The sequence below is a fragment of the Pristis pectinata genome, chromosome 17 (assembly GCF_009764475.1).
Source record: "Pristis pectinata isolate sPriPec2 chromosome 17, sPriPec2.1.pri, whole genome shotgun sequence".
In the NCBI taxonomy this organism is placed as follows: Eukaryota; Metazoa; Chordata; class Chondrichthyes; order Rhinopristiformes; family Pristidae; genus Pristis; species Pristis pectinata.
This window is the reverse complement of record NC_067421.1, coordinates 34727772-34752473: the sequence shown is the minus strand read 5'-3', so window position 1 is coordinate 34752473 and position 24702 is coordinate 34727772. Positions and strand designations below refer to the sequence as shown.

Sequence of the window (24702 nt, the reverse complement as noted above, 5' to 3'; positions counted from 1 at the left end):
TTCCTCCAGCAGATTGTTTGTTGCTCCTGGACTATTGAGTACTCTTCTGGTCACCTCATTGTGAGAGGAGTACTATTGCCCAGAGAAGATGTGCATCTGAGATAATTCAATGTAGGTTGTGAGGAACAGAGAGGGCCGATGATGAAATGGAGTTGATGTACGTAGAACATTGATGTTCTATTTTCTCTGGAGCAGTGGAGGTTGAGGGGAGATTTGATAGAAGTTTAAAAAATAATATGAGGCATAGATAGAGTAGACAGCCAGTATATTTTTCCCAGGATTAAAATGTCTAGTACTAGAGGGCATGTACTTAAGGTGAGGGGGGAAAGTACAAAGGAGATGCACAAGGCAAGTATTTTACACAGAGAGTGGTGGGGTCCTGGAATGTACTGCCAGGGGTGGTGGTGGAGGCAGATAGCAGAGGAGCATTTAAGAGACTCTTAAGAGGCACAGGAATATGCAGGGAAGGGAGGGATACGGCCAGTGTGCAGGGAAGAGGGATTAGATTAATTAGGAGTCATTGGTTCGGTATATCATGGGCTAAAGGGCCTTTCCTGCACTGTACTGTTCTATGTTCTATGTAAAGGCTTCAGAGACGGCGCAGAAGAGATTTACAAATCTGAGTCCAGGGATGAGAAGCTTTAGTTATATCCAGCAAACTGGAAAAGCTGCATTTTTTTCCTTGGAACAGAGGAGTTTGCAATTGAATCTGATATGCAGTAGGTATTTAAAATCTTGAAGAGACAGAGTAGATAGAAAAAACCTTCTCCTCTTGGCAGAGGGGTCAGGAATAAGCAGGTGTAGAATAAAGGTGGTTGCCAAAAGAACCAGAAGTGATACAAAGAAAAACTTTAATTATCTGGGGTAGTAGTGGAGGCAGGTTCAACCATAGTGTTCAAAAGGAGTGGATAAACATCTGAAAGGAAAGCATGTTGCAGAATAATGAAGAGAGGTTGGGGGTTTGGGACAAGCCGGCCTGCTCTCACAAAGAACCCAGACGGATTCGACATGGTGAATTGGCCCCCTTCTGTAGTGTAACTTTTCCATGATTGTGTGAAAGCTTAATGAGATTCTGCTGAAAGGACATGAAACGGTGGTCAGTTACTCTCTCCACAGTTGCTGTCTGACCCGCTGAGTATCCTAGACATTTTCATTTCGGGTTTTCAGAAGATGCAGCATTTTGCTTCTGTTAGGAAGATTTGAGCCCTTTCAAAGTACAGGAGGAGGCTACTCATCTATTATGCTATCAAACAGATCCACCCTACCACTTCCAACATTTATCCAGATCCTATCAAAAAAATAACATGAACTCTTTAAGAAGGACAATTCCCAGCATAACAAATCTGACAAGAAAAACTTACTGAGCTCCCTGTACATTATGTTATTTATTTCACTCAGTCTCCTTGAATTAGAACGTCCGTCCCTCCTGTTAAACAATAGGTTCTGCTCAACTCCATTCCTGTCACGTTATCCCCAGCACTGCACTGAACTTCCACATCCCACAAATCCACTTACATCTCTCTGGTATCTGACCTCCAGCACGTTCTGCACCTCTGTGGTGTCTGCAACAGGAGATGAGCACATGACATGTCATTGCCAATACTATCTCTGTAAATGGCCAGTGGGAGATGAGTGAGACTGGTATCCTCTCTCTTTATCTCTCTCACCACTTGAGATTTCTCTGCATAGAGACTGTGTCAGCCATTCCTCCGCGCCCCCCACACCCAACATTGATGCAGTTGTTCGGTCTTACCACCATCAGGTGACCATTCTTCCCTTTGAAGACCTGTGACTCATGACCTGATGTGAAATCGACGATCCCCTCCTTTCCTGGTTCAATTGTGAATTTCAGGCTGAAATGGGAAAATGTACAACCAGAACAAGTTATTAAAACACCAGTAAACTTTCTGATTTATAGAACTGTAAGTCCTTTAGGAGAATGTTAGACGTGTACAACATGCTGCACTTCCCTCATTAATGTCCTTAGATCTTAATGACTCACACCATTCCAGCTGTCAATGTCACACCTTGTTCCAGCTCTCATTCTCTGTTGCAGCACACTCTTTGATACAGAATCCAGAGATAACTGTTCTGCCCTCAGTACAAAGCTACCAGTTATAACATTTCTGCTACATGTGATTGTCTCAGGCGTAACTTTCTTCACAATGCTCTATATTCCATGCTTTGAAAGGTCTTGTTACACCTGCTCCCGTCTCTCATGAACCATATTACATTACAAAATGTAATACCCTCATTGACCCTCATCAATTTTTATAGATGCACCATACAAAGCATCCTATCTGTTATGGCAACTGCTCTGCCCAAGAGCACAAGAAACTGTAGAGAGTTGTGGTTACAGCTCAGTCCATCATGAAAACCACCCTCCCCTCCATGGACTCTGTCTACACTTCTTGCTGCCTCGGGAAAGCAGCCAGCATAATCAAAGACCCCTCCCGTCCCGGATATTCTCTTTTCTCCCCACCTTCCATCAGGCAGAAGATACAAATGCTTGAAAACACATACTACCAGGCTCAAGGAAGGCTTCTATCCTGCTGTTATAGGACTCTTGAACAGACCTCTCGTATGATAAAGATGAACTCTGGACTTCACAATCTACCTCATCATGCCCCTTGCACCTTATTGTCTACCTGCACTGCACTCTCTCTGTAACTGTAACTGTAACACTATATTCTGCATCCTGTTATTGTTTCTCCATTTGTACTACCTCAATGCACTTATGTTTTAAAATGACCTTCATGGACGGCATGCAAAACTAAGTTTTTCACTGTATCTCGGTACGTGTAACAATAATAAACCAACTTCAATTCCAATTCCACTTCCAAAAGCAGGTACTACAGATGCTCAACATCTGAAATAAAAGCTGCAGTATCTTCCTTGTTCTGCCATTCCCACCCCGAGCCAGTGGCATTACCACTGTGGTCACTATAACCACCTCCCCAAGGTAACCAGACCCACCAGGTTTGGAGGGATTCCTATATCCCCAGTTGGAATGTTTAAAAGCATCGTCCCAGTTTGTGGCCACAATATCTCCTCTCCATCCTGTTTTGCCCGATCAAATTCCACTGTTAAAACTTCACCATGAATTAATTTCAAGCTGCAAATATTCAGTTAATTTAAGGAACGTTTTAGTTAATTAAACGAGTCAGGTAGGACAGAAGAGGAAGTCCATGCATTTGATCTCAGAGTGTGTTTTGACTGTTGAATTGTCCCTGGCCAAGGTGATTTTTCTGGATGGTCCAGGGTGAGAAAGGAACAAACTGGAAGAGGTTCCTGTTCCTGAGCACAAGCCAGCAGTCCCACTGCGAAGTCCATGTATGCAGAGATGGAGAGATGCCAGGATTGTGTTGCTGTGGTTGAACAGCCTCCTATCTGAGCTCACCAGCAAAGGGTATTGGTGAAAATCAACAGATTTGTTATGCCGCCGAGCAGGAGCCAGTGCCTTCAAGTGGAAACTTGGGGAACGAACTGATTCCGTGGAACATAGTAATACAGGAAGGCCATTCAGGCCCTTGAGCTTGTTCTAGCATTCTGCTTTGTTGGACTCGTTCACAGGACATAATCATTGCTGGATATGCCAGCATTTAGTGCCCATCCCTAACTGGAACAGAGGGGGCAGTAAGGAGTCAACCACATCAGTGGGCCTGGAGTTACATAAAAGGATGGCAGATTTCCTCACCTGAAGGACATTAGTGGGAAAAACGCAGGAAACTGGGACTAGTTGGGTGGGCACCATTTTCGGCATGGACTGGTTGGGCCGAAGGGCCTGTATCGGTGCTGTATTGCTCTATGACTCTAGTGAACCAGCTGGGTTTTCACAACAATTGGATGGTTCCCTGGTTACCGTTACCAAGGCCACCTTAAATTCCTGCTTAATTACTGGCACTTAAATTCTCCAGCTGCCATGGTGGGATCTGAACAAGTGTCTCTGGTCCAGAACTCAGGCTGCCAGTCCAGTAACAACCACCACACGATGGTATCCCTACCATTTACTGTATCTTAACTCCATCCATCTAAGTCTGTAATCCTTAATCCCCATGCCTAACAACATTCCATCTATCCGTGTTGACTCCCAGCCTTGACAGGACTTTGGGGGAGAGAGTCCAAATCTCTATGGTCCTTTTGTGTATCCAAGTGCTTCCTGACATCAGCTCCGAATGTCCCACCCCTTAATGTTCGGCAAGAGCCACCCACTCCTGAACCCCATCTGGGGAAATAGTTGTTCTCTGTAAACACTTCAGTAGATCAGATAGATCACCCTTAACCTTCTACACTCGAGGAAGAGTGGTTGCTGTCACAATGAACTCCTTGAGCCCCGGTACTGTTCTGCAATGCATTGGCGACTGAAATTCTCTTTGCTCACCTGCCCTGTACGATTTTGAAGCTGTTTTGCTTGCTGGCCATTGTGCAGAGCTTGGTCACAGTCTCAAAGACATAGTCACATTGTAGAATGACATCACCCTGCATACATGAGAGAGATGGTCAATGTGGTACCAGGCAGAGGTAGCAACCGCTTCCACCCTCATGTTTAACAAGTATCTTTAATGTGTATCACATTGGTAGACACTGGTAGACACAGTTTCACTGTGTGGTCAAATTGTCTTATCTCTCTTTAATTTCGCTCCTACACATTCTACACTGCTCCAGACTTTCAGAAGTATTAAGGTTTTGGTGGTTGACACAGACTTCCTTTTTTTGTCTGTGGATTTTGTCATCAGAGGGCTGCAGATTTGGCAGTTCTAGATGTTTTCTTTGTGGGAATATGTTTTTTTAAATGCCCCCTATTGCACCTAGACGAAAGCCCTCTCTTCTCCAGAAGGTGCTAGCCATGTGGGAAAGCAGTTTCTCAACCATCACCCAACCTGATTTGTAATCGGCCACATCTGCAGGAGAAACACATTTCTGAATCCTTTCCGAGCCTGGAACATGAATCTAAATTAAAAAGAAAAACTCTGCAGATACTGGAAATTTGAAATTAAAACAAAAACTGCTGGAAATACTCAGCAAGTCAAGTGGCCTCAACGGAGACAGAAACAGTTCAGTCCATTTTGCTACATCACTCTTCAGTCCAATATAATTGATCTTACCACAATTTATGACTCTTCCTTTGTCCTCTGCCATAACCATGCTAAACCAAACTGAATTATGTCCACCACCACAACAGTGCTTTTCCCACTGAATCTCCTTCTAACTGCTCATTCATTCTCTAATACTAAATCCAGATTTGCCACTCTCTCTTGTTAGGATTCCTAAAAATTGGGGGAAAAAAAATCCCGCGCACGTCCAATATTCCCTTTCAACTGAAGTTCATAGGGACAGAAAGTAGGTCTGAGTTATAATGGGAAGATGATTCACTACACTGGCAGCTTCACAATGTCACGCACCTATCCTAACTGCGAGAAGGAATAAGATAGAACAGAAACTTTACTTTCTGTTTGTTGTTTTCACAGGGCACGTGGATAACGAAGACTCCATCACTCAGGTTGCTGACGGACACACCTAAACGAGACAGGAAAACGCAGACTGTCAGCAATCTGAGGGGTCAGTTGTCTATAACTGCAGTATTCAGAATGCACAAGCACAAAACCGTGCCTTCAAATGGTCTCACATTAATAGTAATGGAAATAAAAACAGAAGTGCAAACACCCCAGAGAAACTCTCCTCTGTAAAGAACTATTAGCATTCTACAAACATTATTTAATAGTTGTTTAATATAAAGACCATTATTACAATGCATTCAATCCTTTCGGTATCAGGGGATCTGGGCATTGTGGCAAGAGGACCATTTTCTGGACATTCCCAATTGTCCTTGAGAAAGTGGGCATGGCTTTAAAGTAATGGGTGGGAAGTTCAAGGGAGATATCAGAGGAAGGTTTTTTACCCAGAGAGTGGTTGGGACATGGAATATGCTGCCTGGGGCGGTGGTGGAGGCAGGTACATTGGTCAAATTCAAGAGATTACTAGGTAGGCATATGGAGGAACTTAAAATAGAGGGATATGTGGGAGGAAGGGGTTATATAGTCTTAGGCAAGGTTTAAATGTCGGCACAACATTGTGGGCCGAAGGGCCTGTATTGTGGTGTACTGTTCTCTGTTCTATGTTCTAAAGTGGTGATGAGCTGCCTTCTTGAACTCTGTGGAGAAGGTATTCCCACTGTGCTGTTGTGTTGTGAGTTCCAGGACCAAGGCCCAGTGAAGAATAGGGGAAAAAGTTCCTTCCAGTCAGAGTGGTGTGTGCCATGAAGGGGAACTTGCTGTGCCTGCTGCCTTTGCCTTTTTGATGCTAGCGGGCAATGACTTTGGAAGAGCTATTGCAAGGTGTCACAACATATCACAACACTTGGCTTCAGCCTGGATCCGAGATGGCACCTGTTGTAAACTGACCAGTCATTGGACAGGGAGAGAGGTCAACCTCCTTGTATACTCATTCGAGGTTTGAAAACAGGAGTCTATTACCTTTCAGAGTCGCATATTCAATTTTCTGCTTGATCTTGTCCTCTTCAACTATGTAGGCTTTTGTCTGCATTAAGAGCAGTTGCCTTGGTCTGGGTTTGAAGCCATTTCGGTTATATTTAATTACGGGAACACCGTACTGAGAATGAAGGAGTACAGATATTATCAGACAGTTACAATTACAAGCAGACTGCTCTACAGCACCCTTCCTGTAACCCACTGGCTAATTCACCCTACCTGGTACTTCCTTCATCAATACAGTGTTGAGAAAAATCTGGAAACGGTGCCAGCCCTGTGAAATGTTACATCACAGCAAGGGTGCCTAACCAAGAGCAGTGGGGGAGGGAGCAGCTTACTCTGGAACAGTCAGCACGGACTTGGTGGGCCAAAGGCCCTGTTTCTGTGCTGTATGTCTCTATGACTAGTTGGCGGACGAGGTACTGCTGTGAGTGCTGGCCCTGTAGACCCAATGAATGATCTCCGTCCTATGTTGAACCAAAGAGCTGGTCATTGACTTCAGGAAGGAGGTTGGTGCACATGCTTCTGTTTACATCAACGGTGCTGAGTTCGTGAGGGTTGAAGTTCCTAGGAGTGAACATCACCAATAGCCTGTCCTGGTCCAACCATGTATACTCCATGGCCAAGAATCCTCACCAGCACCTCTACTTCCTCAGTAGGCTAAAGAAATTTGGCATGTCCCCTTTGACACTCACCAACTCTTATTGATGCACCATAGAAAGCATCCTATCTGGATGCATCATGGCTTGGTATGGTAACTGCTTGGCCCAGGACCGCAAGAAACTGCAGAGAGTTGTGGACACAGCTCAGCATATCAAGGAAATCAGCCTCCCCTCCATGGACTCTGTCTATACCTCTCGCTGCCTTGGTGAAGCAGCCAGCATAATCAAAGACCCCACCCACCCGGATCATTCTCTCTTCTCCCCTCTCCCATCGGGCAGAAGATACAGGAGCCCGAGGGCACGTACCACCAGGCTCAAGGACAGCTTCTATCCCACGGTGATAAAACTATTGAACGGTTCCTTTATACAATAAGATGGACTCGTGACCTCACAATCTACGTTGTTATGACCTTGCACCTTATTGTCTACCTGCTGTGACACTTTACTCTGTATTCTGTTATTGTTTTTACCCTGTGCTACCTCAATGCACTGTGTAATGAATTGACCTGTACGAACGGTCTGCAAGACAGGTTTTTCACTGTACCTCGGTACAAGTGGCAATAATAAACCAATCCCAATACCTATACCAACAATACTCGGTTGGAGTGCGAACAATTAGCTTCATATGAAGCTCATAACATGGAACACCAACAGGAGAGAGGGAAGTGAGGTCATTTCATTATCTATTTAACATTGTTTCAAGTTCTTTTAAGTCTGCCAGTGTGTGCTTTCCTGATTTTGGCATGAAAGGATCATCTACCATTTTAAATTGCTTTAACAATGCTTTTATTTCTTAAAGAAGTTCCTCAATGTGACCTTCACAAACATTTGACAGCTCCATGCAACAAACAATCCGCTGGAGGAGCTCAGTGGGTTGAGCAGCATCTGTCGGGGGGCGGGGAGGAACTGTCGACATTTCGAGTCAAAACCCTGACAGATCCTGAGGCAGGGTTTCGACCCGAAATATCGACAATTCCTTCACCCCCACCCCACCCCCCCCCCCCCCCCCCCCCCCCCCCCACAGATGCTGCCCAACCCGCTGAGTTCCTTCAGCAGGTTGTTTGTTGCTCCAGATTCCAGCATCTGCAGTCTCTTGTGTCTCCATTGGTGAGTGGGAAGCTCACCGGCTATCACAACCGTCCTGTGAGTGCAGCCACTTGCCTGGGCTGATGCAGTCCCCGTGCCACACTCGGCCACAGTGAGTGGAAGATACCAGCAGAAAACTGCACCCAGAGTCATACTAGAACAAACAGTCTGACAACCAGTGGTCGGACAACACAGAATATCCACCACCAGTGAGACATTAGAGAAAGAGGTTGACAAGGGTAAGGATGTAATGCAGGCAAATTGGATTAGCGTGTATGGGGAGCATGGTCGGCATGGCCAAGATGGGCTGAAAGGGCCAGTTCCTGTTCATCTCCATGATCCTGTGTATCCATCTGTAAAAGGTGACTGGGTATCTCCTGGTGACCCAGTAGAGCTGCTTAAGATAGAAAGGCAGAGAGAGAGAGTGGGAGAAAGAGGAGGTTGAGAGAGAGAGAGAGGGAGAGAGAGAGTGGGAGAGAGGAGAAAGTGAGAGAGAAGGAGAAAAAGAGAAAGAGAACGAGAGAAAGAGAGAGAGAAAAAGAGCGAGAGAGAGAGAGAGAAAAAGAGTGTGAGAAAGAGAGAGAGAGAGAGAAAGAGAAAAAGAGTGTGAGAAAGAGAGAGAGAGAGAGAGAAAGAGAAAAAGAGAGAGAAAAAGAAAGAGAGAGAGCGAGAAAGAGAGAGAGAGATTTCCACTAGGAAATCAAGTAGAGAATTCAGAATAAATGTCTTGTCCAGACGGTGTTGGGAACATGGACATTGCTGGCGCAGGGAGTGGTTGGGTTGAAGAGTGGAGATGTCTTTAGCGCCATGCTAGCTAAGCTAGAACTCTATCCATTAGAAAGTGGCAGAGGGCTGAGCTTGAAGAGATAGGTACGGGAGGAGCCCCGAGTGGAGGATGAACACTGACACAGGCTGGTCAGGCTGAATGGACAAGCTGAATGATTCTAGTGACCTCACCAAGGTCGCGCGGCCTCAGTAACCAGGAGGCAGCTTTAACCAAACCCGCCACTGGGAGACCAGCCTGATCGGGTATGGCTCTGGTCTTACATACAGCTTGGCAATACTCCCTGCTGAAGTCAGTACTGAACAGAGTGTAATCCTGATGACCTAGATGAATAGAAACTGGTAGAGACGAGACACGGCAGATGCCAGAATCTGGAGCAAAAGACAAACTGCTGGAGGAAGTCAGCGGTTTGAGTGGCATTTGTAAGGGGGAGGAGGGACCTTTTGGGTTGAGACCCTGCATCGGGACTAATATTAGATTAGTTAGTCATTAGTTTATTTTATTTTCATATATACCAGGGTACAATGAAAGTCCTTGCTTGCATGAAGCTCACAGAGTAAACGTATACATGGTAATGAATGCAACAATAGTTACAGCAACAAGCACAAAACAACAGGGCTCCAGTGACAACAATGGAACAGGTAAAGTTAAGGGTTGGAGAAGGTGGCAGGACCATTGGGAAGGGGATGTGAGAGAGGTGATTGGTTCAGGAGTCTGACAGCAGTGAGGAAGAAGCCGTTCTTGAGTCTGGTCGTTCAGGCTTTCAAACTCCTGAGAGAAAAGGGAATGGCCAGGATGGCAGGCGTACTTGACGATACTATGAGCCTTCCTGAAGCAATGCACGGTGAAGATGGACTGGATGGCTTTGCTGCAGCTTCTTGTGTCCACACCTTACCCCTGGCCCTCTGTGATATGAACAGCCAGATGAGGAGCAGGGTGTCCCCAGGTGGCACCCGGCTGCTCTACTCTACTGTCACGGCTTGGCTTGGCAACTGCTCTGCCCCAGACCACAAGAAACTGCAGAGTTGTGGACGCAGCCCAGTCCGTCACAAGGAACAGCCTCCACTATATTGACTCTGTCTACACTTCCTGCTGCCTTGGGAAAGCAGTCAACATAAACAAGGACCCCTCCCACCCCCGGTCATTCCCATTTTTCCCCTCTCCCATCAGGCAGAAGATACAAAAGCTTGGGAACATGTACCTCCAGGCTCGAGGACAGCTTCTATCCCACTGTTGTAAGTCTCTTGAATGGAGCTCTTATACAATAAAGATGAATCTCTCAACCTACCTTGTCATGGCCCTTGCACTTTATCTGTCTACCTGCACTGCACTTTCAATATTCTGCATTCTGTTTATTTTTCTGTTTGTACCACCTCGATGTACTTATGTAAGGAATGATCTGCCTGGGTGGCACGCAAACAGAAGTTTTTCACTGTACCTTGGTACATGTGACAACAATAATAAACCAGACCCCAATGTGTGAAACCTTACCCTGAGTCTCTCATGGCGAATCAGCTGGAGAGCCTTCGGGTTGATATCCTGTTCACCTGCGGACAGAGAACATGTCACGTTGAGAAGGGGATGTGTGGCGGGAAAGAGCCCTCGGAATTAGTTGCTGTTTCTGTGTGCGCTGCGGGAGTCAGTCTGTACTTACGAAGTCTGCTGTCACTGAAGGGTTTGGTCACACTCTGTAAATAGCCGTCCTTCTTCCCCTTAAACAGTGCACTCGCCACAACCTTCTGTTGCATCTGATTAAAACATGTTAATCACACAGATCATTTTATTCCCTTTCTTCCCACCTTCCTTCCAGATGGAGATGAATCACAGTGTACACCATCCACCATTGTGCAGGCTATGGACCAAGTGCTGGTGAATGGGAGTTAGTATAGATGGGTACTTGATGGTCAGTATGTTCATGGTGGGCCGAAGGGCCTGTTTCTGTGCTGTGTAACTCTATGACTCTTTTGAACTCCACTGTGTGTGTGTGAGTATGTGTGTGTGTGTGTGAGTATGTGTGTGTGTGTGTGTGTGTGTGTGTGTGTGTGTGTGTGTGTGTGTGTCAATGGGCTATCCAACTGCAGAGGGCATCGCAGCCAACGCTAATTCTGCTCTCATCTTACAGGGTGGAGCAGTTCAGTTATGAGGAGAGGCTGGGTCTGTTCTCCTTGGAGCGGAGGAGGTTCAGAGGGGACATTTAAAATGCACGTGGACAGGATTTAGAGGGATATGGGCCAAGCATGGGCAAATGGGACTAGTTTAGATGGGCAGAGAAACAAAGTACTGCAGATGCTGGAATTTAGATGAAAACCACATTGACGTTGGAGGAACTCAGCAGGCCAGGCAGCATCCGTGGAGAAAAGCAGGCGGGCAACGTTTCGGGTCAGGACCCTTCTTCAGGACTGAAGATAGGAAATGGGGAAGGCCAATATAGAGGGAAAAGCAGAGCAGTGATAGGTGGACAAAAGAGGGGAGGTGGGGTGGGCACAGGGTGGTGATAGGTAGATGTGGGTAAGAGATAGTAATAGGCAGGTGTGGGGGAGGAGGGGAGAGCAGATCTACCGGGGGATGGGTCAAAGGTAAGGAGACAGAGGAAAACAAAAGGTAGAAAACAGAGAGGCTAGGAAAGGGGAGAAGAGAAGAAACATGGTGGAGGGTGGGGGGGGTGGGGAGGGGGGGGTGGGGATTACCTAAAGTGGGAGAATTCAATGTTCATGCCATTAGGCTGCAAGGTTCCAAGACGGAAAGTGAAGTGCTGTTCCTCCAGTTTGTGCTTGGAATTCTCCTGGCAGTGGAGGAGGCCGAGGACTGACATATCGGTGGTAGTGTGGGAGGGGGAGTTGAAGTGACTGGCGATGGGGAGACAGAGATTCACCTGCACCTCCCTTGATATCACCTACTGCATTCGGTGCTCCAAGTGTGGCCTCCTCTACATTGGTGAGACCAAACGCAGACTAGGTGACCGTTTCGCAGAACATCTGTGCTCCGTCCGTAACCACGACCTGCATCATAGTGTTTCTCATTTAGCTTAGATGGGCATCTTGGCCGACATGGACCAGTTGGGCTGAATGGCCTGTTTCTGTTTTGTATGAATCTATGACTCTATTCCCCTTTAAATCTTTTCCCTCTCACCTTAAACCTCTGCCCTCTTGCTTTAGACCACCCTATCCTGGGAAAAGACTGCAACTATCTACACTAACTATGCCCCTCATAATTGTATAAACCTCCATAAGGTCACCCCTCAGTCTTCTTTGCTCCAGGGAAAACAGTCTCTCCTTAAACAGTCTCTCCGATCCAGGCAGCATCCTTGTGAATCATTTCTGCAGCCCCTCTGGCGCAATCACATCCTTCCTATGGTGTGGTGACCAGAACAAGGGGGATGTTGGGGGAGTGAAACCGGTTCGATAGGTCTTTCGTATAGATGGATATCTCTATCACAAAGCCCAAACGGTCCCCATCTCGCTGTGAGATCCAATGATTCCCTCTTGTGTTGGTCTAGGAGTCACTTTAAGAAGTGCAATTACCTGCAGCTTACGTTGGGCTGAGATCCCTCTGCAGTATTTTCGAACTAGTGTTCGCATGTGCAACTTCCTCAATAGTTCTGAGGTCTGTGGGAACAAAATGTTCAGCAAACATTATGATTCATCCTTTTGTTCAGGGTAATGTTCTACCTTGTTAATTAGTCTACAGGGCTTAACCTTCTCCCGGGCATCCCCTGTGTAATCCTTCAGCTAGTTTCTAGGAGGCAAGTCCCACTTTTTCCTTTAATCTTTATCTCCTTGCTGACAGAAATGGGAAATATGGAACTAACTAACCCTCCTGGGATCACTGGGATTTAAAGATTAATCTCTCGGACAGTCCTGCACGAAAAAAAGCAAAATGGTAGCAAAACATAATGGTAGCAGTTTGGAGAGGAAGTCCTGTTGCTTAGCTAATTGGGCTAATTAGGCAATAGCAACCAATAAAAAGAAGGTAAGCTCAAGCGGAGCGGCCATTGTAGGGGTGGCTCAGTATAAGAGTGGGACTTGCGGCTTTGGCTCAAGAGGCTTCGGCGTGAAGAGGCGGAGGAGGTGAGTGGAGGCTAAGGTGAGGTTCTGGTAGGGTTTCTTTTTTTCTTATTGCACAGTTAGAGCAGTGGGAGTGGCAGGCAGGGCTGTAGTTTGGTCCTCTTGCAGGATGTTGGAAGTCAGGGAGACCTTCAGTGTCCCTGATGACTGCACCTGCGAGAAGTGCGTCCAGCTGCAGTTCCTTACAGACTGTGTTAGGGAACTGGAGCTGAAGCTGGATGAACTCTGGATCATTCGGGACACTGAGGAGATGATAGACAGGAGTTACAGGGAGGCAGTCACACCTAGGTTGCAGGATTCAGGTAGCTGGGTGACCGTCAGGAGAGGGAAAGAGAATAGGCAGTCAGTGCAGGGTACCCCTGTGGCCATTCCCCTCAATAACAAGTATATCATTTTGGATACTGTTGGAGGGGACGACCTACCAGGGGAAAGCCACAGCGGCCAGGTCTCTGGCACTGAGTCTGACTCTGTAGCTCAGAAGGGAAGGGGGGAGAAGAGGAGTGCGGTAGTGATGAGGGATTCATTGGTTAGGGAGACAGATAGGAGATCCAGTGGACGAGAACGAGACTCCCAGATGGTATGTTGCCTCAAAGGTGCCAGGGTCAGAGATGTCTTGGATCGAGTCCACAGCATTCTTAAGGGGGAGGGAATCATGGTGCAGATTGGTACCAATGACATAGATAGGAAAAGGGATAAGGTCTTGAAGAGGGAATTATAGGGAGTTAAGAAGGAAGCTGAAAAGCAGGACCTCAAGGGTGGTAATCTCTGGATTGCTGCCTGTGCCACGCACCAATGAGGGTAAGGAGAGGAAGATACAGCAGACGAATGCGTGGCTGAAGGGTTGGTGCAGAGGGAAGGGTTTCAGATTTGTGGATCACTAGGATTTCTTCTGGGGAAGGTATAATCTGTACGAAAGGTATGGGTTACACCTGAACTCAAGAGCAACCAATGTCCTTGCAGGCAGGTTTGCCAGAGCTGTTGGGGAGGGTTTAAACTAGTTTGGCAGGGGGATGGGAACCCGAGTGATAGGTCAGATGATGGAACAGTAAGTGTAAAGATAGATGCGATGTGCAGAGAGACCGTGAGGAAGGATAGACAGTAGATAGGTCATAAATGCAGTCAGTTGGATGGGTTGAAATGTGTTTAATGCAAGAAGTATTGAGAACAAGGGTGATGAACTCAGAGCACGGATCAGTGCATGGAATTACGATGTTGTGGCCATTACAGGGACTTGGCTGTCGCAAGGGCAGGATCGGCTGCTTGATGATCTGGGGTTTAGATGTTTCAAAAGGGATAGGGAAGGAGGTAAAAGAGGGGGGGGGTGGCACTGCTAATCAGCAGTAGCGTCACAGCTGCAGGAAGGGAGGACGTCATGGAGGGATCGTCTACTGAGTCAGTGTGGGTGGAAGTTAGAAACAGGAAGGGAGCGATCACTCTTTTGGGAGTATTCTACAGACCCCCCAGTAGCCACCAGGACACCAAGGAGCAGATCGGGAGGCAGATTTTGGAAAGGTGCAAAAATAACAGGGTTGCTGTCATGGGAGACTTCAACTTCCCTAATAGTGATTGGCACCTCCTTAGTGCAAAAGGTTTCTACAGGGCAGAATTTGTTTGATGTGTCCAGGAAGGATTCCTGACACAGTATGTGGACAGGCCAACTAGAGGAGAGGCCATACTGGACCTGGTACTAGGCAATGATCCTGGTCAGGTGACAGACCTCTCAGTGGGTGAGCATTTCAGAGATAGTGATCACAACTCCCTGACCTTTAGCATAGCCATGGACAGGGAAAGGAGCAGGTGATATGGGAAAGTTTTTAATTGGAGCAGGGCTAATTACAATGGTGTTTGGGAGTGTTTATTGGGAACAGATGTTCTCAGCGAAATGCACAGAAGAAATGTGGAGGCTGTTTAGGGAACACTTGCATGGGGTTCTGGATAGGTTTGTCCCACTGGGACAGGGAAAGGATGGTAGAGTAAAGGAACCATGGTTGACAAGAGAGGTGAAATATTTACTCAAGAGGAAGAAGGAAGCATACTTAAGGTTTAGGAAGCAAAAATCAGGCAGGGCTCTTGAGAATTTGCTCTTTGGAGTGACACAGGATGAGAGGTGACTTGATCAAGGTGTATAAGATTATGAGGGGCATAGATAGAGTGGACAGCCAGCACCTTTTCCCCAGGGTGGCAATGGCCAATACCAGAAGACATCTGTTTAAGGTCAGAGGAGGAATGTTCAGGGGAGATGTCAGAAGTAGGTTTTTTACACAGAGAGTGGCGGGTGCCTGGAACGCACTGCTGGGGGTGGTGGTAGAGGCTGATACAATAGGGACCTTTAAAAGGCTCTTAGATAGGCACATGGATGTAAGAAAAATGGAGGGTTGTGGGCTGTGTAGCAGGGAAGGGTTAGATTGATCATGGAGTAGGTAGTTCGGCACAACATCGTGGGCCGAAGGGCCTGTACTGTGCTGTACTGTTTTATGTTCTATGTTCTAAAAGAAATTGCATATTTTGTTAATTTTCTTTAAACATCTTAGTTGGTTAATTGGCTGCTGTAAATCACCCCTTAGTGTAGGTTAGTTTCATATGAATCAAAGGGGCATTGGAAGGCATGTATGAGAGACAATAGGTTGCAGGTCTACAGGGGGATAAGGAGGGGAGGATGAGACCAATAGGATTGCTCTGCTGGGAGCTAGCATGAACCTGATGGGCTGAATGTCCTTCTGTGTGGTAAGCAAGCAGGCAAGTTAGTTGTAAAAATATTAGATACAGGGAGTGGGTCTGTTGGACTGATCGAGACATTTGGAATTGGGAATTCATGGACTGAAACCTGCTGGATAGTCTAATCAGAGTTGGCAACAGCTGGATCCACCCACTTGTGACATAGCTTGGCTTAGTCAGTGATTTCATTGGAAGACACAATGAAGGGTCTCCCACCTGAAATGTTCACTCTCCACAGATGCTGCCTGACCTGCTGAGTATTGTTGGAACTCTGTGTTTTTATAATTGAAGAGAGATGAACACTGGTGGGAGGGAAAACACAACCTGATGCAAAAATAACTCATAAACCGTTGGTACTGTTTGTTTTAATTAACTAACCCCCATAGCAATTCCCCTGCCATTAAATGAAGCAAAACACAATTTGTAGAACTTCCATTTCAACCTCTCCCTACCGTTTCCAGGAAGGCAGGAGGCTTGAGCCATGTTTTTTTATCCAGAACGTTCTTCGGCAGTTTTTTCCTCAGGTTCATCAGGTAGTTATATCGAGCAAAGGCCAAGTAGTCTTTATTTTCTGGGCAGACTGGCTGATTTCTGAGTATGAAGCCTTTAATAAACCTGAAAAAAAATACAAGTCTTTACATGCATGGCTTCTTAAAGGACAGTATTCTTTAAAGGGGCAGTACGTATCAATGGAGCCATATTCAATTAGTATTGGTATTGGTTGATTATTGTCACAGGTACTGAGATTCAGTGAAAAGCTTTTGCTTGCATGCCATCCAGACAGATCGTTCCGTACATAAGTACAATATCTCAAAACGACTAGTGTTGGTGGTAGAAAACAAGCCTCTGGAGGAACTCAGCAGGTCAGGCAGAGGGGAATGAACAGTCAGTGGCGACTGTCCGTTTCCCTCCACAGATGCTGCCTGACCTGCTGAGTTCCTCCAGCAGTGTGTTTTTTGCTCTAGATTCCAACATCTGCAGTCTCTTGTGTATCCATTTTGGTAGTAGAATGGTTGCATTTTTTGACTCATAATGATCTATAATTCATTTATGGGTCATGTGTATTGCTGCGTAGGCCCACATTTATTAACTTTGAGAAGGTGGTGAACTGGTGCAGTTTGCATGGTGAAAGTGATTAGACAGGGCATTTCAGTGAGTATGAAGGGAAGACAGACTACTAAATCCTTGTTATTCACAAGAAACAGGGACTCAGACTTCTCACAGATAACAAAATAACTGTGGATACCACTAAGACTGCTGGCCATGACCTTTCCACAGATACAACAACTTGTATGCAAGTTTCAGTTTGTCTAAAGAAGCTCTGGACCCACACACTGGACCCCAGCTCCAGCCCCACAAACCCAGCTCTAACTGCACACTGGACTCAGATTCCGCACCCTGGTTCTGACCCCACACGCCTGGCCCACTTTCCAATCTCTGGGCACGCAGTCCAATCCTTTGGTGCCTCAGGAACATACTTGAATGGAGTCTTGAGTGTACGAGATCTGCAGATAGTAAGCCAGTGGGTAACGAGGACGTCGTGCGACTGGAGGGCAGTCTGCCAGTCCTGCTGGAGGAACTTCTGCTTCAGATTCCAGCATCTGCAGTCTCTTGTGTCTGCCAGTGATGGTGGTCCCCTGTATTTGCTGCCATTGTCCTTCTAGGCAGGAGGGGCCAGAGGGTTGGGAAGTGCTGCCGATGGGATTTTCGATTTTCCGAGGCTATTTTCCCATTTTAATCTGTTTTGGTCTCCTCCAGCTACTAATTGTCTGTTGACCTCCCAAATCCCTTCTGTATCAGGCAGATCGACTTGGGAAGCTCCACAAGTTATTGAAAGATACCATGTGGATGTACCAAGCAAATTCGCAAGCCCAGTGGTATGTCGGCCTTATCGCTAGGCCTTTCATGCATAGCAACGGGAAACATGGAGATGACAAGGTCTGATCTTCTTCCCCCTTCCGCTTGATGTAAAGGGCCTGATCCTGCGACTGGTCTCCGACCACAGTGGTGGATTTCAGCAATCTACATGCAATCTCAGATGCTTCAGATCATCTTCATTAGAATACAGAAGAAGAGCAGAGTCGGCCATCAGACCCTTCCCAACCACTGCACCACTCATCCAGACACCGGTCACAGCTGATCTTCTATTTTCATGCTGTTTTCCTGCACTACCTCCACATTCCTCAAATCCCTTAAAATCCAGAAATGTATTGAGCTCTGTTTCAAATGAACTCAATGACTCCACAGTTCTCCAGAGCAGAGAATTCCAAGGATTCACCATTCTCTGTGTGAAGAACTGTCCTCATCTCAGTCTTAAATGTCCTACACCTTATTCTCAAACTGTGCCACCTGATTCAAGACTTCTCAGCCAAAGGAAACATCCCGGGGATGAGAGGGAATGAGGGGTGATCTTATTGAAACTTGCAAGAACATCACCTTGCAATGAGAGGTGATCTTATTGCAAGTATCAATAAGGTCACCTCTCATTCTTCTTAAACTCTAGAGATCTACTCAATCTCTCCTCATAAACCAACCCACCATCCCAGCAACCGGTCTGGTGAATTTTCACTGTACTCCCTCTATGACAAGTATATCCTTTATTACTTAAGGACACCAAAACTTTACACCTATCTTAATGTAGTAATACCTCTTTGCTCTTGAATTCCAATGCTCTAGCAATAAAGGCCAATGTAGCATTTGCCTTCCAAATTGCTTGATACATCCACATGTTAGCTTTCATAAAGTCATAGAGTCATACAGCACAGAAACAGGCCCTTCAGCCCAACTCGTCCATGCCGACAAAGATGCCCATCTAATCTAGCCCCATTTGCCAGTGTTTGGTCCATATCCCTCTTTCAGTGGCTTGTGGACTCTGCTTCCCAACTCAATCTGCCTGATACAGAAGGGATCTGGGAGGTTAAATTGATTGAAGCTTTTAGGTAAGAAGGTCAAAACTCTACCCGATACTCCAGCTGCAGTTGCACCATGGCCCTCTATAATTGCAGTAAGATAACTTTTTAAAGAGTAAATGATTAAAAGATAAGACCACGTACTTTTTGATTACTTTTACAGCCCAGGCTCTCTTCCCGGCATCCTGCCTTGCTTGAATTCCTCTCCAGCATGTCTCAATCTTGATTGCTGCAGCAAATAACAAACATCAGCAGACTTACTAATCAGATCATCTACATTCCCATCTAAGTCACTTATATATATAAAACAAATAACAGAGGTCCCAGCACTGATCCCTGTGGCACACCACTAGTTACAGACCTTCAGTCAGAAAACAACCCTCCACCACTACCAAGCCCATTTTGGATCCAGTTTGCCAACACACCTTGAATCCCATGTGCTTTAGCCTTCTGGATCAGCCTACTGCCTGGGACCTCGTTCAAAGCCTTGCTAAAGTCCATGTAAACCATGTCTACTGCAGGGCAGGCACAGTAGTGTAGCGGTTAGCGTAACACTATTACAGCACCAGCGACCTGCGTTTAATTCTGGCCGTTGTCTGTAAGGAGTTTGTATCTTCTCCCCGTGTCTGCGTGGGTTTCCTCCGGGTGCTCCGGTTTCCTCCCACATTCCAAAGACGTACGGGTTAGGAAGTTGTGGGCACGCTATGTTGGTGCCGGAAGTGTGGCGACACTTGCAGGCTACTCCCCAGAACACTCTACGCAAAAGATGCATTTCACTATGTGTTTTGATGTACATGTGACTAATAAAGATATCTTATCTACTGCTCTGCCTTCATTAATTCTCTTATTTCCCTCCTTGAAAAACTCATTCCGATTTGCAGGGCAGAATTTCCCGTGCACAAAACCGTGTTGAGTCCCCCTAGTCATTCCCCATCTTTCCAAGTGATCATACATCCTGTCCCTTGGAATTTTCTCCAGTAATCAATGAGTAAAGGCACCAAATGGCTCAGAGACCTCATGGACAATTTTATTTGAAACTCTATTGGGAAAATCTTGCCTTGAGGTCATGTTTGATGCAGGCTGTCTATCCTGCTCAATGTTAACATTAGATAGCTTTGGATGTACAGAACCAGCATTACCTTACCAAATTCCCCCTGGGCCAAGGGTCTGGGTTAAAATCACCTGAGGTAAAGGGAAGGAGAGTAACACAGCTCCACAGGTGCTGTTTCTTTCCTCTTACCTGCCCTTTTCTGCTTCTGAAACTCCCCCCTCTGGACTTTGCCTTTGTATTTGGCCTGAAGCTTCGCAACTGAAAGGAATAACAAGACGAGAGCTCTCACAGTAGGCAACATTCAGGGAAGTTCCAATAATCTTTAATTAGTATTTCATAATCCACATGAACACTCTTTCAATGAAGTCGAGAAATCCATCCCAGTGTGACAGCACTGCAAATGCTACTTCGTTCTATCACTGGCACGGTAGTGTAGCGGTTAGCATAATGCTTTACAGCCCCAGCGACCCGGGTTCAATTCCGGCCGCTGTCTGTAAGGAGTTTGTATGTTCTCCCCGTGTGTCTGTGTGGGTTTCCTCCGGGTGCTCCGGTTTCCTCCCACATTCCAAAGACGTACGGGTTAGGAAGTTGTGGGCATGCTATGTTGGTGCCGGAAGCGTGGCGACACTTGTGGGCTACCCTCAGAACACTCCACGCAAAAGATGCCTTTCACTGTGTGTTTCGAGGTACATGTGACTAATAAAGAGATCTTATCTCATCACTGTGTTGTACTCTGCTTCTGGAATTCATTTCACTGACTTCAAAGGAATGGGTTTTGCAGGCACCATGCAGTGTGCTGATGTGACTTAGTGTTACCAAATCAGGATGAGTTTCTAGAGTTCTTTTAACTCATTTTGCTCCCCAACATAAACATCTGTATTAGCGCTTTACAAATATCACAATAATTTGCCTTTAATGTAGCAAAACAAAGTCTAAAAGATGTCTTATAAGGGAGCAAGTCAGAGGAGAAAGGTTTAGAGAGTAGATTCCAGTGGTCAGGGTCTGGGCAGCTGAAGGAATAACCTTCAGTGGTGAAGTGATGGAAATCAAGGAGATGAGGGAGCCCAGATTTGTCGGAGGGTTGTGGGTTTCGAGGATTTGGATTTTACATTCCGATAGAGGAATTTAAATTCCGGCTGTTGTTTACACACAAGTCCCATGTTTTATCAGTTGAAATAGGCCAAAAGAAAGGGAAATGAACCTCCCCCCAAGCCCCATCCCCTGGACACTCTTGACTCAAGAGGACAACTATCAGCCAGAACTCCTGCCCTCAACTGCTGACCAGTGAACTGTGCTGGGAAGCGTACAGACATCAAGATTAGTTTTGACTATGGTGCACACATGGTAACTAGCCCACTTACAGTTACTATTGTGGGTTACCTGTGACAAGCAATTACAACCATAACGTTAGAAGATTGTTATCAACCTAGTAGTCAGTGCCGTCTGACTTGTTTAATGAAGGGAGGTTTGCGTGTGTCCCAGGTTTCCCTGTGTTTTTATCCCTTTCTCACATCTACCTGGTATTTGAGCCACACACAGTGTGTTACTGGGGAGAATGCACAAGTGCTCTCACCTCCTATATCTCACATCCTTTTCCCAGACAACACAGCCCCTCTTTAATCCTCCCTCAGTAAAAACAGTCAGGATTGAGCAGAGTGGGGCTGAGACCTCTGCTCACTCAGCAGTGAAGGAAATCTCCACACTGATTCTCTGTGTAACTGAGCTGTACCTGATTAGAATTATTTCAGTCAAAGGTGAAATGCAAATACAACTGTAAAGTTCAGATTGTTGGTTTTATAAGTTGGAACATTCCTGCCACTCATTGCGTCCAGGGTACATTTTTTAAAAAGTTTCACGATTGATTTAGTTGGGCCTATTGTGTGTTAAACCCTGGGGTTACACCCTATCACCACCTCATCCCATTGCTTGTACCATTACCGTGTTTTAACTGGTAGAATGACTCTGTTCAAAGTCACTTGCTTTTAACATCATTTAGAAAGCTAGAAGAAGTCGGTGATCTCACCCAAGGCATTCTTGCTGGCTTGATAGGCATCCTCAGTGGCAAACAATGTCTTTGGAAAACGAATAAATATTTTTGTTCTGAAAAACAAAATAAACTTGTTAGTACCATCTTTAGAAGAAGTCTGCAACTTTTTAGTGCTATTGAAGGCTGAATCCTAAATGCTTTAGTTGGATGGAACTGGTGATGGGGATTGGGAAGGGGGAGGTACAGGTTTTAAAACATAGAACAGCACAGTACGGGCCCTTCAGCCCACGATGTTGTGCCGACCTATATAAACCTACTCCACAATCAATCTAACCCTTCCCTCCTACACAGCCCACAACCCTCCATTATTCTTACATCTATGTGCCTAAGAGTCTCTTAAATTTCGCTATTGTACCAGCCTCTACCACCATCCCCGGCAGTGCATTCCAGGCACCCACCACTCTCCGTGTAAAAAAACCTATCTCTGACATCTCCCCTAAACTTTCCTCCTCTGACCTTAAACTAACATCCTCTGGTATTGGCCATTGCTGCCCTGGGGAAAAGGTGCTGGCTGTCCACTCTCTCTATGCCCCTCATAATCTTATACACCTCGATCAAGTCGCCTCTCATCCTGCGTCACTCCAAAGAGAAAAGCCCTGGCTTGCTCAACATTTCCTCATAAGACATGTTCTCTAATCCAGGCAGCATCCTGGTAAGTCTCCTCTGCACCCTCTCTAAAGCTTCCACTTCCTTCTCTATAATGAGGTGACCAGAACTGAAAGACAATACTCTAAGTGTGGTCTAACCAGAGTTTTATAGAGCTGCAACGTTACCTCGCAGCTCTTGAACTCAATCCCCCAACTAACAAAGGCCAGCACACTAAAAGCCTTCTTAACCACCCCATCAACTTGCACGGCAACTTTGAGGGACTTATGGACTTGGACCCCAAGATCCTTCTGTTCCTCCACACTGTTAAGAATCCTGCCATTAACCTTGTACTCTGCCTTCAAGTTCGATCTTCACACTTCACACTTTTCTGGATTGAACTCCATCTGCCACTTCTCCGCCCAACTCTACATCCTGTCTATATCCTGTTGTAACCCACGACAACCTTCTACACCACCCACAGCACCTCCAACCTTAGTGTCATCTGCAAGCTTACTAACCCATCCTTCTACTTCCTCATCCAAGTCATTTATAAAAATCACAACGAGCAGGGGTCCCAGAACAGATCCTTGCAGAACACCACTGGTTTCCATCCTCCAGGCAGAATATTCTCCATCTACTACCACTCTCTGCCTTCTGTGGGGAGCCAGTTCCGAATCCATGCAGCCAAGTCTCCATGGATCCCATGCCTCATTTTAAGTGGACAACAAGGCACTAGTGAAATGGAGGGAGTCTTTCATACAGGGCCTTTATTTCATGATGGATATCCACCAAAGACAGAACAGTCTGGAGCAATTTTCTCCAGAAAATATTAAGTTGGGCTGACCAGGTAACAATAAGACAGTCACTTGTAAAACACAAAAGGAATTCAGAAGAAACTTCCTTACTCAGGGATTGGCTTGAGTTTTACTCTTCTTTTGGGATCTGGGCATTGCTGGCAAGACTATCATTAAGTGCCCTTTGAACTAAGTGACTTGCTGGCCATTTCAAAGGGCATTTAAGAGTCAGCCATGTTAGTGGGTCTGGAGTCACATACATGGTCATTGCTGGATACGCCAGCATATTGTGTCCTCATTGTCCTTTCCAGTGTTGACATCTTCCACAGCAGCACTTCTGAGATCTCCTCAACTGTGCTTCAGCCTTGCTTCTACTCTTCACCCTTTGCCTCCCACCAAGTGAAGGACAGGGTCCCCTGGTCCTCACCCTCCACCCTACCAGCTTCCACATTTGATAGATCATCCCTCACTTTATCCTCCACCCTCAGTTCCTCCACGTTCACCACCAGACACGTCTTCCCATCCCCTCTCCTTTCAGTACTCTGAAGGTACTGTTCCCTCACCATCTTCTTGGTGGAGATGGAAGAATGAAGATGAAAGAATGAACCTCCCTGGTTCATTCTTTCATCTTCACCGACAACCACTCCGCTTCTCACAGCACCTTCCCATGCAACTGCAGGAGGTGCAGGACCTGCCTTGTTACCTAACCCCTTTGCATCATCCAAGAACCCAAGCAGTCCTTCTAGGAGATCAGTGATTCACTCGTACTTCCAGTTTGCTAATAGATGGTGCTCATGTTATGATTGACGTCGGAAAAAAATAAGTGCAGATTGGGTGACTACTTTCAGAACACCTCTGCGTAGTCCACAAGTGTGATCCAGAGCTTCTAGTTGACCATCACTTTCATTCTCCATCACACGCCCACTTCAACCTCCGTCGGTCTCCTTATGCTGCTCAAATGAAGCCTGATGTAAGCTCAAGGAAGAGTATCTCATCCTCCAACCTGACACATTGCAGCCCTCAGGACTTAACAATGCATTCAACAGATATCCAGCCATTCTGTTTGGTACCAGAACTGCACAGTTCTTGCTGAAAGGTCATCAAGCTCAAATGTTCTTTCTCACTCCCTCTCCACAGATGCTGCCTGACCTGATGAATATTGTAAGCATACTCTATTCTCATTTTGGATGGCATTTTTCTTCTCCGCCATGTGTCCAGCATTAGTTTTCTCTCTCGTCATTTTTACCTCTCCCCTCCTTGAATTTCATTTTCTGCCCTCTGTTTGCACCTCTTCCAAAACTGATCAGCAAACCTTTGCCACCCCCTCTCAGCTAGCACCACCAGCACTAACTGGATCTTTTGCTCTCTCCTGGTCTCCATCCTGTCACAGGCTCTCTTCACCTCTCCCTCTTCTCTGCAACTTAAACCATGTTTAAGTTCAAGGTTTTCCCAGTTTTATGAAAGGCTGTCAAATGGAATTGTTAACTTTCTCTCTCCACAGATGCTGCCTGACC

The 24702-nt window shown here is 46.1% G+C and overlaps 1 protein-coding gene across 1 annotated transcript in view; it reads right to left on the bottom strand.

The window, feature by feature from the left end:
- The window catches only part of myo1ha (myosin IHa), an 81299-nt gene that overhangs the window by 1203 nt on the left and 55394 nt on the right, over window positions 1–24702 (bottom strand). Inside the window, exons 21-31 of the mRNA XM_052031981.1 lie at window positions 21783–21859; window positions 19949–20017; window positions 18853–18937; window positions 16252–16414; window positions 12542–12625; window positions 10675–10768; window positions 10512–10567; window positions 6474–6609; window positions 5447–5517; window positions 4382–4479; window positions 1754–1853 (exon numbers count right to left, since the gene is read on the bottom strand). Of these exons, the coding sequence (XP_051887941.1) occupies window positions 1754–1853; window positions 4382–4479; window positions 5447–5517; window positions 6474–6609; window positions 10512–10567; window positions 10675–10768; window positions 12542–12625; window positions 16252–16414; window positions 18853–18937; window positions 19949–20017; window positions 21783–21859 (1033 nt within the window). The remainder of the gene's footprint in view (window positions 1–1753; window positions 1854–4381; window positions 4480–5446; window positions 5518–6473; window positions 6610–10511; window positions 10568–10674; window positions 10769–12541; window positions 12626–16251; window positions 16415–18852; window positions 18938–19948; window positions 20018–21782; window positions 21860–24702) is intronic.